At 51.3% G+C, this 12,698-nt stretch overlaps 2 protein-coding genes across 2 annotated transcripts in view; one reads left to right on the top strand and one right to left on the bottom strand.

Annotated features, from left to right (window-relative positions):
• Nucleotides 1–342: 342 nt before the first annotated feature.
• Nucleotides 343–3,085, top strand: LOC131569707 (pro-glucagon-like). Its single transcript, XM_058821966.1, has 3 exons — nt 343–437; nt 1,870–2,016; nt 2,971–3,085. The coding sequence occupies exons 1-3, from the start codon at nt 343–345 to the stop codon at nt 3,083–3,085; spliced, it is 357 nt and encodes a 118-aa protein (XP_058677949.1).
• A 4,419-nt stretch (nt 3,086–7,504) lies between these two features.
• Nucleotides 7,505–12,698, bottom strand: part of SLC4A8 (solute carrier family 4 member 8) — a 30,608-nt gene continuing 25,414 nt past the window's right edge. Inside the window, exons 21-25 of the mRNA XM_058822207.1 lie at nt 11,327–11,500; nt 10,664–10,801; nt 9,568–9,665; nt 9,043–9,146; nt 7,505–7,750 (exon numbers count right to left, since the gene is read on the bottom strand). Coding sequence (XP_058678190.1) covers nt 9,059–9,146; nt 9,568–9,665; nt 10,664–10,801; nt 11,327–11,500 — 498 coding nt within the window. The 3' untranslated portion in view covers nt 7,505–7,750; nt 9,043–9,058. The remainder of the gene's footprint in view (nt 7,751–9,042; nt 9,147–9,567; nt 9,666–10,663; nt 10,802–11,326; nt 11,501–12,698) is intronic.

Raw genomic sequence — 12,698 nt, forward strand, 5'->3', positions numbered from 1 at the left:
TGTAAAATACGAATAAACCTGCCCATCTGGAAGGCGCTTTTCCGAGCAGTGGGAAAGTTCTCCAGCGCTGTGGTGATAATTCCAGGATAGAAATGTCACCCCCAGACAGAAAAGGGAGGTTTGGGATAAAGCTTATTGCAATTTTATCTTTGGGAGCTGTTCTGTGTGCCATGTGCCCATGGGGAGGGTGAGGGTGGGTTTGTCACCCCAATCCTGCCCACACTCCGGGCAGGGCTGTCCCACAGGGATCAGGGCTGTGCTGCCAGGGCTTCCTGCAGGGTTTGGGGTGAGAATTGCAGCCAGGAGATTCCTTGCACGGTCTCTGCCTCCCCAGGAGCACAGATGGTGCGGTGGCTGTACCTGTCCGGGCTGGTGCTCGCCGTGCTCATCCCGGCCGGAGGGCAGGTGGCTCCCAAGGACCTGGAGGAGCTGTCGCGGTATGGGGCTGTGGGAGCAGCTTATCCCTCTCCACTCCTGTCCCAGCTGTCCCTACTCCAGATTATTTTGTACGGATCCCATTTATGTATCCATCTTGTATGTTCCCATTTATTTTGTATGGATCCCATTTATGTATCCGTTTTGTATGCTCCCGTTTACTTTGTATGGATCCCGTTTATGTATCCATCTTGTATGTTCCCGTTTATTTTGTATGGATCCAAACAAATTCCCTCCCAGCTCCCAGAGCTCTTGGGCTGAGCCTGGATGTCTCACGGGGATCCAGAACTGCAGCCCCTCATGGGGCCATCATTTCACCCCCAAATCCATAAATCACAGGGAACATCCCCAAAATTACAGGGAACATCCTGTAAATCACAGGGAACATCCCCAGTTTCAGGTCTGGACTGGGGGAGCCACACCAGGCTGGGATCACAAGTGGGATCTGCCTGGCTGAGGAGCTGCAGCAGGAATTTCACAGGGCAATTCCTGGCAGGGACATTCCCTGTAGGGAATCCCAGGATTTCCTGCCTGGATCAGAGCAGAGACACCCAGAGCAGAGACACCCTGCCCCAGGCCAGCCAGGCTGGGCTGAGCCCATCTGGGCTGGTGCTTCCATGGCACCTGTCCTGTGGGAAGCCTCTGTGGTGAAACCCAAAATCACCCTGGGGCTTCAGGGGATGGTGCAAACCCCAGAGCAGCCCCACAGCTCCCATGGTGCATGTCCTGTGGGAACCCTCTGTGGTGAATCCCAGAGTCACCCTGGAGCTGCTGGGGATGGTGCAAACCTTCAAGAGCCCCACGTTCCTGCTCTGATGGGGGAAGCAGGGACCAGGGTGGAGGTTGGGATCCACCAGCAGGAAAGAGGGGAATGATCTGGGATAGGACACTGGATCTGTTTATTGGATGCCAGGGAATCCAGGCCAGGCTTGGCAAACCTCCAGAAACTGAAACAAAAATTGTGCGTTTGATTTGTAGGAATCATATTAAATATTCCAGATTTATTCTTCTGCCCTATTCCATCCTTTCTGGGGGATGATCCTCACAGGGACAAGGTTTGGAGGGCACAGCCTTGCCCTGGGCAAACCCTGAGGGACAAACTGCTGGGGTTGTCATTCAACCCGATTTTCCTCCCTTTTCCTCCCTTCTCCCCTCTGCCCTCTTCCGTCTTTTTGGGGATGATCCTTATAGGGACAGGGTTTGGAGGGCACAGCTGTGCCCTGGGCATCCCCTGAGGGAGAATCCTTCTGGGGTGGTCATTAAACACCATTTTCCTCCCTTCTCCCCTCTGCCCTCTTCCGTCTTTTTGGGGATGATCCTTATAGGGACAGGGTTTGGAGGGCACAGCCCTGCCCTGGGCATCCCCTGAGGGACAATCCTGCTGGGGTGTCCATTAAACCCCATTTTCATCCCTTCCCCTCCCACCCTGAGCAGATGGAAGCTGTTGGGAGCCCAGAACTCCCAGAGCTTCCTGTCCCTCATCAAGCGACACTCGGAGGGGACCTTCACCAGCGACTTCACGCGGTACCTGGACAGGATGAAGGCCAAGGACTTCGTGCATTGGCTCATCAACACAAAGAGGTGCTGGGAGCAGGCAGAGGGGTGGGATTGTGCTGGGAAACAACCACCCACCACCCAGTCCTGATCCTCATGGAGAGCTGCAGAGGGAGCTGGAGCACTGTCAGGATGCAGAGAATGGCTCCCACTGCCAGAGGTCTGGGATGGGTGGGATATTGGAAGGAATTCCTCCCTGTGAGGGTGAGGAAGGCTGGGATGGATTTCCCAGAGCAGCTGTGGCTGCCCCTGGATCCCTGGAAGTGTCCAGGGCCAGGTTGGAGCACCCTGGGATAGTGGAAGGTGTCCTCCCATGGCAGTGGGTGGGGTGGGGATGAGCTTTGAGGTCCCTTCCAACCCAAACCATTCCATGATTCCATGGATCTGGTGCCAAGGCAGGCTTGGACTCCCTTTTCCTGCTGCCCAGCAGCTCCTGGGAATCCTCTGGTTTCTTGTAATAAGGTCAGGAAAACGAAGGCATTTTTGGGGGGATTGGGATGGAAAGGGGCTGTTTCATCCTCACATTTTCCTCCTCATTCCAGCCTTACCCTCCTGGGACCATTTCTGTTCCAGCCATTCCCAAGGGGCAGCTCCTCCCTGAGAGAGGGAACCCTCCCCTCCATTTCCCAGCTCCTGATTTTAGCAGAGTTTCCACCCCCTGAAGCTCTTTGGGGTTTGTTTTTAAGGTACAATTAACAGCAAATCCAGGCAGCAGCTCTCCAGCCACATCCACGTGGGAAGGTTGGGCCTCTCCTCATCCGCCGGGATCAGGAGCTCCCTGGAAGGATTCACCCATCACCTGCAGCTCCTGGACCCAGCCCATGGCCCGTGGGAGCTCCACAGAAGGATTCACCCATCACCTACAGCTCCTGAATCCAGCCCATGGTCCCTGGGAGCTCCATGGAAGGATTCCCAGCTCCTGGACCCAGCCCATCATTCCTGGAAGCTGCAGAGAAGGGTGAATCCTTCTCCTGCTCGCAGGTCCAGCCCATGGTCCTTAGGAGCTCCATGGAAGGATTCACCCATCACCTGCAGCTCCTGGATCCAGCCCGTGGCCCCTGGGAGCTCCACGGAAGGGTTCACCCATCACCCATAGATCCCAGACCCAGCCTGTGCTCCCTGGGAGCTCCAGGTGATGGGTGAATCCTTCCCCTGCCACTCCCAGGTCCAGTCCATGGTCACTGGGAGCTCCACAGAAGAATTCCCAGCCCCCAAACCCTGTCCATGGTCCCAGAGCTTCACAGAAGGATTCACCCATCACCCACAGCTCCCAGACGCAGCCTGTGGTCCCTGGGAGCTCCACAGGATTCACCCATCACCTGCAGCTCCTGGATCCAGCCCATGGTCCCTAGGAGATCCACAGAAGGATTCCCCCATCACCCATAGATCCCAGACCCAGCCCATCGTTCCTGGGAGCTGCAGGTGATGGGTGAATCCTTCCCCTGCAGCTCCTGGACCCAGCCCATGGTCCCTGGGAGCTCCACGGAAGGATTCATCCATTACCTGCAGCTCCCAGACCCAGCCCATGGTTCCTGGGAGCTCCACGGAAGGATTCACAGCTTCTGAACACAGCCCATGGTTCCTGGGAGCTCCAGGGGAAGGATTCCCAGCTCCCAGACACACCCCAAGGTCCCTGTGAGCTCCTCCTGAACTTTGTCCCCATGGATCAGCTGTTCCTCCAGCCTGGATTTCCCTCTGGCTTCTTCTCCCCGTGGTTTTCCCTCAATGCCAATAAAACCTTTGCTCACTCCTGCAGTTCCTGGCATCTCTATGCGTCTCACTGGGATCCCACACAGTCCCCAGGGATTCTGAGCCTCTCACTCCCATCTCAGTGCCTCATTTTCCCTCAATTCCTCAAGTTTTGGGTTTTCTCCAGCCTTTTCAAGTGTCCCACTGGGATCCCACACAGTCCCAGGGGATTCTGAGCCTCTCACTCCCATCTTGGTGCCTCATTTTCCCTCAACTCCTCGAGTTTGGGATAAAAGAGATAACCAGGGTGTGCCCACCTGACCCCACAGACCAGGGCCAAAAATTGGAGAGAAACTTAGGAAAAACCCTCCAGTAATTCCCTTTGTGGTGTTAAATTATTGCAATTTAACCTGGATCCAAAGAACCTCTTTGGAGTTAATTTAGTTCTAATTAATTACAGGGCAAGTGGGCCCAAAAAAAGCCTAGAAATGCAGCAGAGGCAACAGCTCTGGATGGGGAAAATCACCTCTCCAGGGCATTCCTGGAGTCCCAACACAACCAGGGTTGGCACAGGGGACACGTGTGACACAGCTACTCCCACTGAGAAATAAATTAAATAAAGTTTTAAATATATAATTTAAAAAACAGAATAATTTTTAAAATAGAATCATTTTAAGATAAAATAATTCAGAAAAAAAGTATAATAATTAGAAAATACTTTTAAAACAGAGTAGTTTAAAAATGAAATAATTTGGAAAAAAATGCAAAAAATTTTTTTAAATGACATAGTTTTGATATTAAAAATATATTAATTTTAGAATAATAAAACTCTAAAAATTAAATAAATTAAATTAAAATAAAATAAAATTTAAAATAAAAAAATTTAAATCATTTTTTTAATTAAAAATCCCCCCTTGGTTTTATTTCCAGCCTACAGTGTTCCCAAACTCCCTTGGGATAAAATAAATAGAATTATTTCCGCCTCTCAGAAATAGCAAACAACTCCAGAAACTTCACAGAGAGCACAAAAACAACACAAAGAAAGTGTCAGCACCTTGTTTATTCCCTGTTTGATTTATTCCCTGGTTACAGCCTTTGTCATCTCCATTCCTATGGATTTCCTTTTGGGAATTATCTGGAAGGGCCCAGGGGGAAGTGGGAGGGGATTGATGTCAGATTTCCCTTTCTGGGTCATTCCAAAGATATTTTGGGTTTATCCCTAAAGCAGCTCCAGGAACCATTTCTGGAAGGTTTTCCCTCTGTGTTGTTTTCCCCTGCACAAGGAAATATCAAATCCTCCAAAATACTGATACTGATCCTTCCTTCCTTCCTTCCTTCCTTCCTTCCTTCCTTCCTTCCTTCCTTCCTTCCTTCCTTCCGCCACTTCCTTCCGCCACTTCCTTCTGCCACTTCCTTCCGCCACTTCCTTCCGCCACTTCCTTCCTTCCTTCCGCCACTTCCTTCCTTCCGCCACTTCCTTCCGCCACTTCCTTCTGCCACTTCCGCCACTTCCGCCACTTCCGCCACTTCCTTCCGCCACTTCCGCCACTTCCACCACTTCCTTCCTTCCGCCACTTCCTTCCTTCCGCCCCTTCCTTCCTTCCTTCCGCCACTTCCTTCCTCCACTTCCTTCCGCCACTTCCTTCCGCCACTTCCTTCCTTCCGCCACTTCCTTCCTTCCTTCCGCCACTTCCTTCCTTCCGCCACTTCCTTCCTTCCGCCACTTCCTTCCGCCACTTCCTTCCTTCCTTCCTTCCTTCCGCCACTTCCTTCCGCCACTTACTTCCTTCCTTCCTTCCTTCCTTCCTTCCTTCCTTCCTTCCGCCACTTCCTTCCTTCCGCCACTTCCTTCCTTCCGCCACTTCCTTCCTTCCGCCACTTCCTTCCTTCCGCCACTTCCTTCCTTCCGCCACTTCCTTCCTTCTGCCACTTCCTTCCGCCACTTCCTTCCGCCACTTCCTTCCGCCCCTTCCTTCCCTCCGCCACTTCCTTCCGCCACTTCCTTCCTTCCGCCACTTCCTTCCTTCCGCCACTTCCTTCCGCCACTTCCTTCCGCCACTTCCTTCCGCCCCTTCCTTCCCTCCGCCACTTCCTTCCGCCACTTCCTTCCTTCCGCCACTTCCTTCCGCCACTTCTGCCACTTCCGCCACTTCCTTCCGCCACTTCCTTCCGCCACTTCCTTCCTTCCGCCACTTCCTTCCTTCCGCCACTTCCTTCCACCACTTCCTCCCTCCCTCCCTTCCTCCCTTCCCCTGGAAGTTGAACCCAGCCCCATCTCTCTGCTTCCAGAGAGAAATAGAAAACAGAAAAATCAAACTTGTCTGAGCAGAGGATCCCACTAATCCCAACTGATCCCAGCTTTCCATTTCTCCAGAATTTACTTCATTTTTCAGCCCCCTCTCCTTCCTGAAGGCCCAAGGCAGCTTTTCCTGCTCGGCCACTGCCCACCCCAGTCTGGCAGCAGTGAAACTCCACTTCCCAAATCCCCATCCATCAAACCTGATGGAGTTCTGCCCTGCCTGGGGAGGTGGCACCTCCATCCTCACAGAGCAATTCCCCACCTTCTTTTCCCCATTGTCCTTTTGGGGTGGTTCCATGCAGGAGAAGGCTCCCAGATGGGTGGGATGAGCAGTAGTGGTGCCCCTGTCCCAGCTGTGTATTCCAAGTGGCTGAAGCGTGTTCCAAACCTCCCAAGGGCTGTGGGAGCACCTTTTCCTCTGGAACCTCCTCCCTTCCCAGCTCCACGGACCCCAGACTCAGCCACACATCCCAGGGGCACCCCAGAGGCCCCCAAACCCCCAAAGTGTGGGGAGATCTTCAGGACCTTCACCAATTCCCAGCCTCTCCCTGTGAAACAGCAGGAAAAAGGAGGAGGAAAAGGCACTTCCCACTTCCCTGCCAGCTCCAAAGAGGCTTTGCAAGGATGGGGTGAAGGAAAAACCAAGAATCCAGGAGGTGACAGAAGGGGAGGAACAAGGGTGAAGATGCTGGGGGTGCAGAACTCCACATCTCACCTGGCTCCTCCCACCACCAGTGTCACTGCCATATTTTCTGAAAAATCCCTTCGCCAGGATTTCTTCTCCTGGGAAGATGAGAAGCCTCAGAGAAAAATGTAAATAATAATTATCTGATTGCTTCTCCTGTGTTTGGCTGCTTTGGAATGTGGTTTGGACATTGTTTACCAACAGGTGCATGTTTGATTGGTTCCATGTGAATTCCATGTGAATCCAATCACCATCAGCTGTGTCGGACTCTGAGGAATCAGTCAGGAGCTTTCATGATCATTCTTGTTAAAACTTCTGTCTGTATGTTCTCTTTCTTTAGTATAGCTTTAGTATAGCATTCTTTAATAGAATATAAGTACATAAAATAATAAATTAGCCTTCTGAGAACATGGAGTCAGATTCTCATCTCTCACCTCGTCCTGGGGACCCTCACAAACTCAACACCACCAGGGATTTTATTTTTAAGCTTCCCTTATGGTCATTTTGGAGCTGACTAAAAAGGGACATTTCTGGATTTTACCACTCTCAAGCTGGTGGCAGAGCCCAAAAAGAACCCTCAAAAAAGACTGAAAAATGGAGCACAGGGAGCTTTTCCTTTGTGCTATCCTGAGTGCTCAGGAGTGGTTCGTTCCAATTTCTGAGACGCTCCAAACACTGTCCCACCATGGAGAGCATCCCCTCTTGTACCAGTAAGAGACAGAAGTTATCCAAAGGAGGATCCCAAACCAGCCCGAAAGGAGGAGAAGGCGCCAGATTGAGCAGGGAATGGTTTTGTACATTCAGTGTTTATATTTGGAAAAAAAAGAAAAAGGAGACGAAGAATTCGAGATTAAAAAAATAGAACTGATGGGAAGCGGTAGCGGAGCCTCCACCACTGCACAACACACGCACACGAGGACACACGAGGCTGGACAACACGGACCCCCGGGACGCAGCAGCCCGGGGGGAACGGGAAACTCTGCATGGCTTTGTGGGACCCCTCGGCTGGGAAATGAGCCGCTCCTCCGTGTCTGCCTTGGCACATCCCTGAGTCACACTCCTGCTCCTCGACGGCGGCGTCGAGGCGCCTGGACGTGGGCATGGGGGAAAAAGGGGAAAGAGGGAGGGTGTCATAAGTGGGAGACACAGAATCAGAGATCCAGGGAATTGTTCAGGTTGGAAAAGGTGTTTGAGATCATAAAATCCAACCATTGACCACCATGTTCACCCCTGGCCATGTTCCCAGGTGCCACATCCAAGTTTTTGGAACTCTTCCAGGGATGATGGCTCCACCCCTGCCCCATGCAGCTGTGTCATGGACAACCTTTCCACAAAGGAATTTTCCCCAGTATCCAACCTGAACCTTCCCTGGTTAATCTGAGGCCATTCCCTCTCCTTCTGTTGGGAGCCATGTTCATCCCTGGCCATGTCCCCAGGTGCCACATCCACATTTTTGGAACTCTTCCAGGGATGATGGCTCCACCCCTGCCCCATGCAGCTGTGTCATGGACAACCTTTCCATGAAGGAATCTTCCCCAGTATCCAACCTGAACCTTCCCTGGTCAACCTGGGGCCGTTCCCTCTCCTCCTGTCCCTGTCCCCTGGGAGCCATGTTCATCACTAGCCGTGTCCCCAGGTGCCACATCCAAGTTTATGGAACTCTTCCAGGGATGATGGCTCTACCCTGCCCAAGGCAGCTGTGTCAGGGCTTGGACAACCTTTCCATGAAGGAATTTTCTCCAATATCCAACCTGAACCTTCCCTGGTCAACCTGAGGCCGTTCCGTCTCCTCCTGTCCCTATCCCCTGGGAGCCATGTTCACCACTGGCCATGATGCCAGGTGCCACATCCAAGTTTTTGTAACTCTTCCAGGGATGTTGGCTCCACCCTGCCCCAGGCAGCTGTGTCAGGGCTTGGACAACCTTTCCATGAAGGAATTTTCCCCAGTGTCCAACCTGAACCTTCCCTGGTCAACCTGAGGCGGTTCCCTCTCCTTCTGTCCCTGTTCCCTGGGAGCAGATCCTGAATCCCCCCGGCTGTCCCCTCCTCTCAGGGAGTTGTGCGGACCCACAAGGTCCCCCCTGAGCCCTTTTCTCCAGGCTGAGGTTCTTTCCCAGCTCCTTCAGGAGCTCTCCAGACCCTCCTCCTGCTGCTCCAGCCCTTCTCCAGCTCCACTCCCAGCTCTGGAGATGCCCCCAGCCCCTCAAAGCCTCTCAGGGTGTAGGATCCCAGTCTGATCCCAGGATTCCAGGTGCAGCTCCCACACTTCCCTGCAGAGAGGAGCTGGTGGCCATGGTCCTGCCGCTGGTGGCCATGGTCCTACTGCCTGTCCCCAGGAGCGTTCTGTGCTGTCCCCACAAGTTCACAGCTGAGCCTTTACCTCCTTCCTCCTGGCTTCAGAGCGTTTCTGTGTTCATGGTCAGAGCCTTCCACACCGTGGTCTTGGACATTTCATCCGAAATGTTGATCTCGGAAGGATCAGCCCTGCAAGGAATGTTCCAGATGGTTTTCCAAGAGGATGGGTCTGATCCCACCAGGAGCACTGGGAGTGGCCAGAGGAACAGGAGGGCCTGGACAACCAGAGCTCAGCTGGTGGGGATGGTTTGGCTAGATAAGGAATTTTGGGAATCAAGGCCCGGAGCTGCAGACCCACAGCTGGTGTTTTGTGTTTCCCCCTGTGACCTCTCAGATGGGAGCAGATCCCAGGAAACCACTGGTGATGTAGTTTTGGGATAAAACAGGAATTATGCAGCCATTGTGGGGTCAGAGCTCTGTGACCTCCTAAATTTCCAGTAAATTGGGATTTTCCCACTAAGATGATTTGGGATAAATCTGCAAGTGGAGAAACCTGAGCCAGACACTTCCCACTGATTCTGCCAGGGGTCCTGACCTGGGGGGTCTTTACCTGTCACTGCTGGGCTTTGGGGTGTCCACCCTGCTGGTCTTGCCCAGCTTCAGCTGAACAGAATTCGCAGCAGCTGCTTCCATCATTTTCTGGGACTCCTGAAAAGAGACAAGTCAAGTTCTCTCTCCTTGATCCAAGAGAGAAAAAATGAAATTCCAGTAAAAACCTGGCAGGCTGCCCTCTCCTCTGACCCACAGCACCTTTAGTAGCAGGTAAAGACCTGTGTGTGTGTTTGGGGTTAGTGACACTGCTGGCAGCAAACCTTCACAGAAATATATAATTATTTCTATTTTAAGGCTCATTTTAAAATTATAACAATGTCTCTGTTCCAGTGTAAAACTCTCAGAATTTAGGGAAAATGTTCAGGATGTGGGATCCAGGCTGTGAGATCCGTTTTACTCGGTTCTGATGTTCCCAACAGCTGCTGCCCAGAGGAGCTGTGGATTCCCCATCCCTTCCCCAGCCTGGCAGGGCCCAAGGCCAGGCTGGACGAGCCTGAAGCACCCTGGGATAGTGGGAGATGTCCCTGACCAGGGCAGGGGTGGCACTGGCTGGGCTTTAATGTCCACCCAACCCATTCCATGGCCCTACAATTCCATGATCTAAGGATGAGCTGTGACAGGAACAGGGAATCTCACAGCCCAGAGGAAATGTCACCATCATATTTTCTAGAAAAATCCCCTTGCCCGGGATTCTTCTCCTGGGAAGCTGAGAAGACTCAGAGAAAGAGGAAGACAATATTATCTCATTTGCTTCTCCTGCGTTTTGCTGCTTTGGAATGTGGTTTGGACATTGTTTACCAACAGGTGATTGTTTTGTTGATTTCATGTGAATTGTTTTGACTTATTGGCCAATCACAGCCAGCTGTGTCGGGACTCTGGAAAGAGTCATGAGTTTTTCTTTAGTATCTTTTAGCCTTCTGTCTGTATCCTTTCTCTATTCTTGAGTGTAGTCTTACTATAGCATTCTTTTATATAATATAGATCATAAAACAATAAATTAGCTTTCTAAGAGCATGGAGTCAGATTCATTAATTCCTCCCAGTTACAGGGGACCCTGAAAATACCACAAGGAGATTCCCAGCTCCTGGCGTTACCTCCTCTTCTTTGGCTTTATTTTTGGCATCGTCCAACTTCTTCTTCTTGCTTTCTGGCATGAGGTCATCCAGGAAGCTGAGCTCCCGCTTGGAGAAGCACAAATCCATCACTTTCCGGACAAAAACAAGAGCCAAAACCTTCAGGAAGGAAAGGGGAGATGGGTGAGGCCAGAGATGGTGCTTCCATCCTTCCAGAGCAGGGAGCACCAGGGGCAGTGAGGGACACCAGCAGCACCAGGAATACTGGGAACACCAGGGATACTGGGAACACCAGGGATACTGGGAACACTGGGAACACTGGGAATACTGGGAAGACCAGGAACATCAGGAACACTGGGATACTGGGAATACTGGGAACATTGGGGACATTGGGAACACTGGGAGCACCAGGAATAATGGGAATACTGGGAACACTGGGCATTATGGGAATACTGGGAACACTGGGATACTGAGAATACTGGGAATACCGGGAACACTGGGAACACCAGGAATACTGGGATACTGGGAACACCAGAAATACTGGGAACACTTTGAACACTGGGAGCACTGATAACACTGGGAACACCGGGACCACTGGGAAAACCAGGAACACCAGGAACACTGGGATACTGGGAAGACTGGGAACACTGAGGAAACTGGAACACCGCAAACGCCGTCCCTCACCATCATGGGGAAGATGATGGCAGCGCGGGAAGCTTTGATGGCCCAGAGCAGCACGAGGCAGAGCAGCTGGATGAGCGTGAACAGGTGCACCTTGCGCAGGGGCACATGGCGCAGGTAGATGAAGTCGGGCTGGTGCTTGGCCGGCATCCAGAACAGCTTCAGGCGGTCAAAGAACTGCAGGGAAAAGAGAGCACTGCTGGAGGAGTGATAAAACTGTCTTTTGTCTCTTGAAAAAGAAACAAGCTGTCCCAGATTGCAAGGCAAGATGTATTTATTCTATTTGCCATCTGTATGGCAGTTGTCTTTTGTCAAGTGGGCAGTTTTTCCTTATCTCTTCCGCAATCCCTCCTCCCTCGGGAGGGGACACCTGCTGAGAACAGCTATTGAATGTCACTGCCTGGCTGATAAGAACTACAGCATCCCATTGGGAGATGTGAGCCCAGAGGGAGGAGCCAAGCATTCTTACCCAGATATAATCTGGAGGTTTTTGAGACACCAGCACGGCTTCTCCACTGGATTTCCCAGAGGAGCAGCAGCTGCCTCTTCTTCCCCTGGATCTTCAGAGGAAGACTGCACCTTTCCACAGGATCCTTGCTCCAGCAGAACCACCCCTGACACTGCAGGAGGGCTGAGCCACAATTCCAATGGGACTGCTGCCAACACCCTGACCCACAGGGTGTCAGGTTGAGTTCTGACTCTGTCAGTGTTGTTTTAGGTTACTGCATTGTTTATTTTATCCTTTAATTTTCTTCCCTATTAAAAAACTGTTATTTCCTGCTCCCATATGTGTTGTCTTAGAGCCCCTTAATTTAAAATTTATAGCAATTTAGAGGGATGGGGAGGGTTTACATTCTCCATTTCAGGGGAGGCTCCTGCCTTCCTTAGAAGGCACCTGGCTTTCCAAACTAAGACAGAAGCTTAGAAGTTTCTCTCTTTAATTAAGTGAAAAGACACTTCATAAGACTTAAGACACTTCACTTCAAACTCAAGGATAGCTAATTAGACAAGAGCTAAAAAGTCTCGCCTAAACAATTAACTAGAAAAAGACGTGAACAAAGAAACTAACTGCTTTTGTAAAGTGTTTTTACTAAGAGCAAGAATGTCTAACACTTAGCTCAGTTTTTCTGTTTGTTATTTTGCCTTTTATTAAACTTTTTTGTTTCCAACACTGTAACAGAAGCCATCCTGCTGATTTTTATGCCTCCAAAAGTAGCTAAGCTATCTTAAGTGTGTTTTAAGCCCCCTAGAGCTCATTAGACCTAGCTCAAATAAGTTATACTAACACACTGCCACAGCTCCTGCAGCTGCTGGGATGTGGAGATTTTGGGAGCAAGGAGAAATCTGGGATCCCCTTCTGTTCCTCCTGGGACCA

This window comes from Ammospiza caudacuta, chromosome 31 (assembly GCF_027887145.1).
Source record: "Ammospiza caudacuta isolate bAmmCau1 chromosome 31, bAmmCau1.pri, whole genome shotgun sequence".
In the NCBI taxonomy this organism is placed as follows: domain Eukaryota; kingdom Metazoa; phylum Chordata; class Aves; order Passeriformes; family Passerellidae; genus Ammospiza; species Ammospiza caudacuta.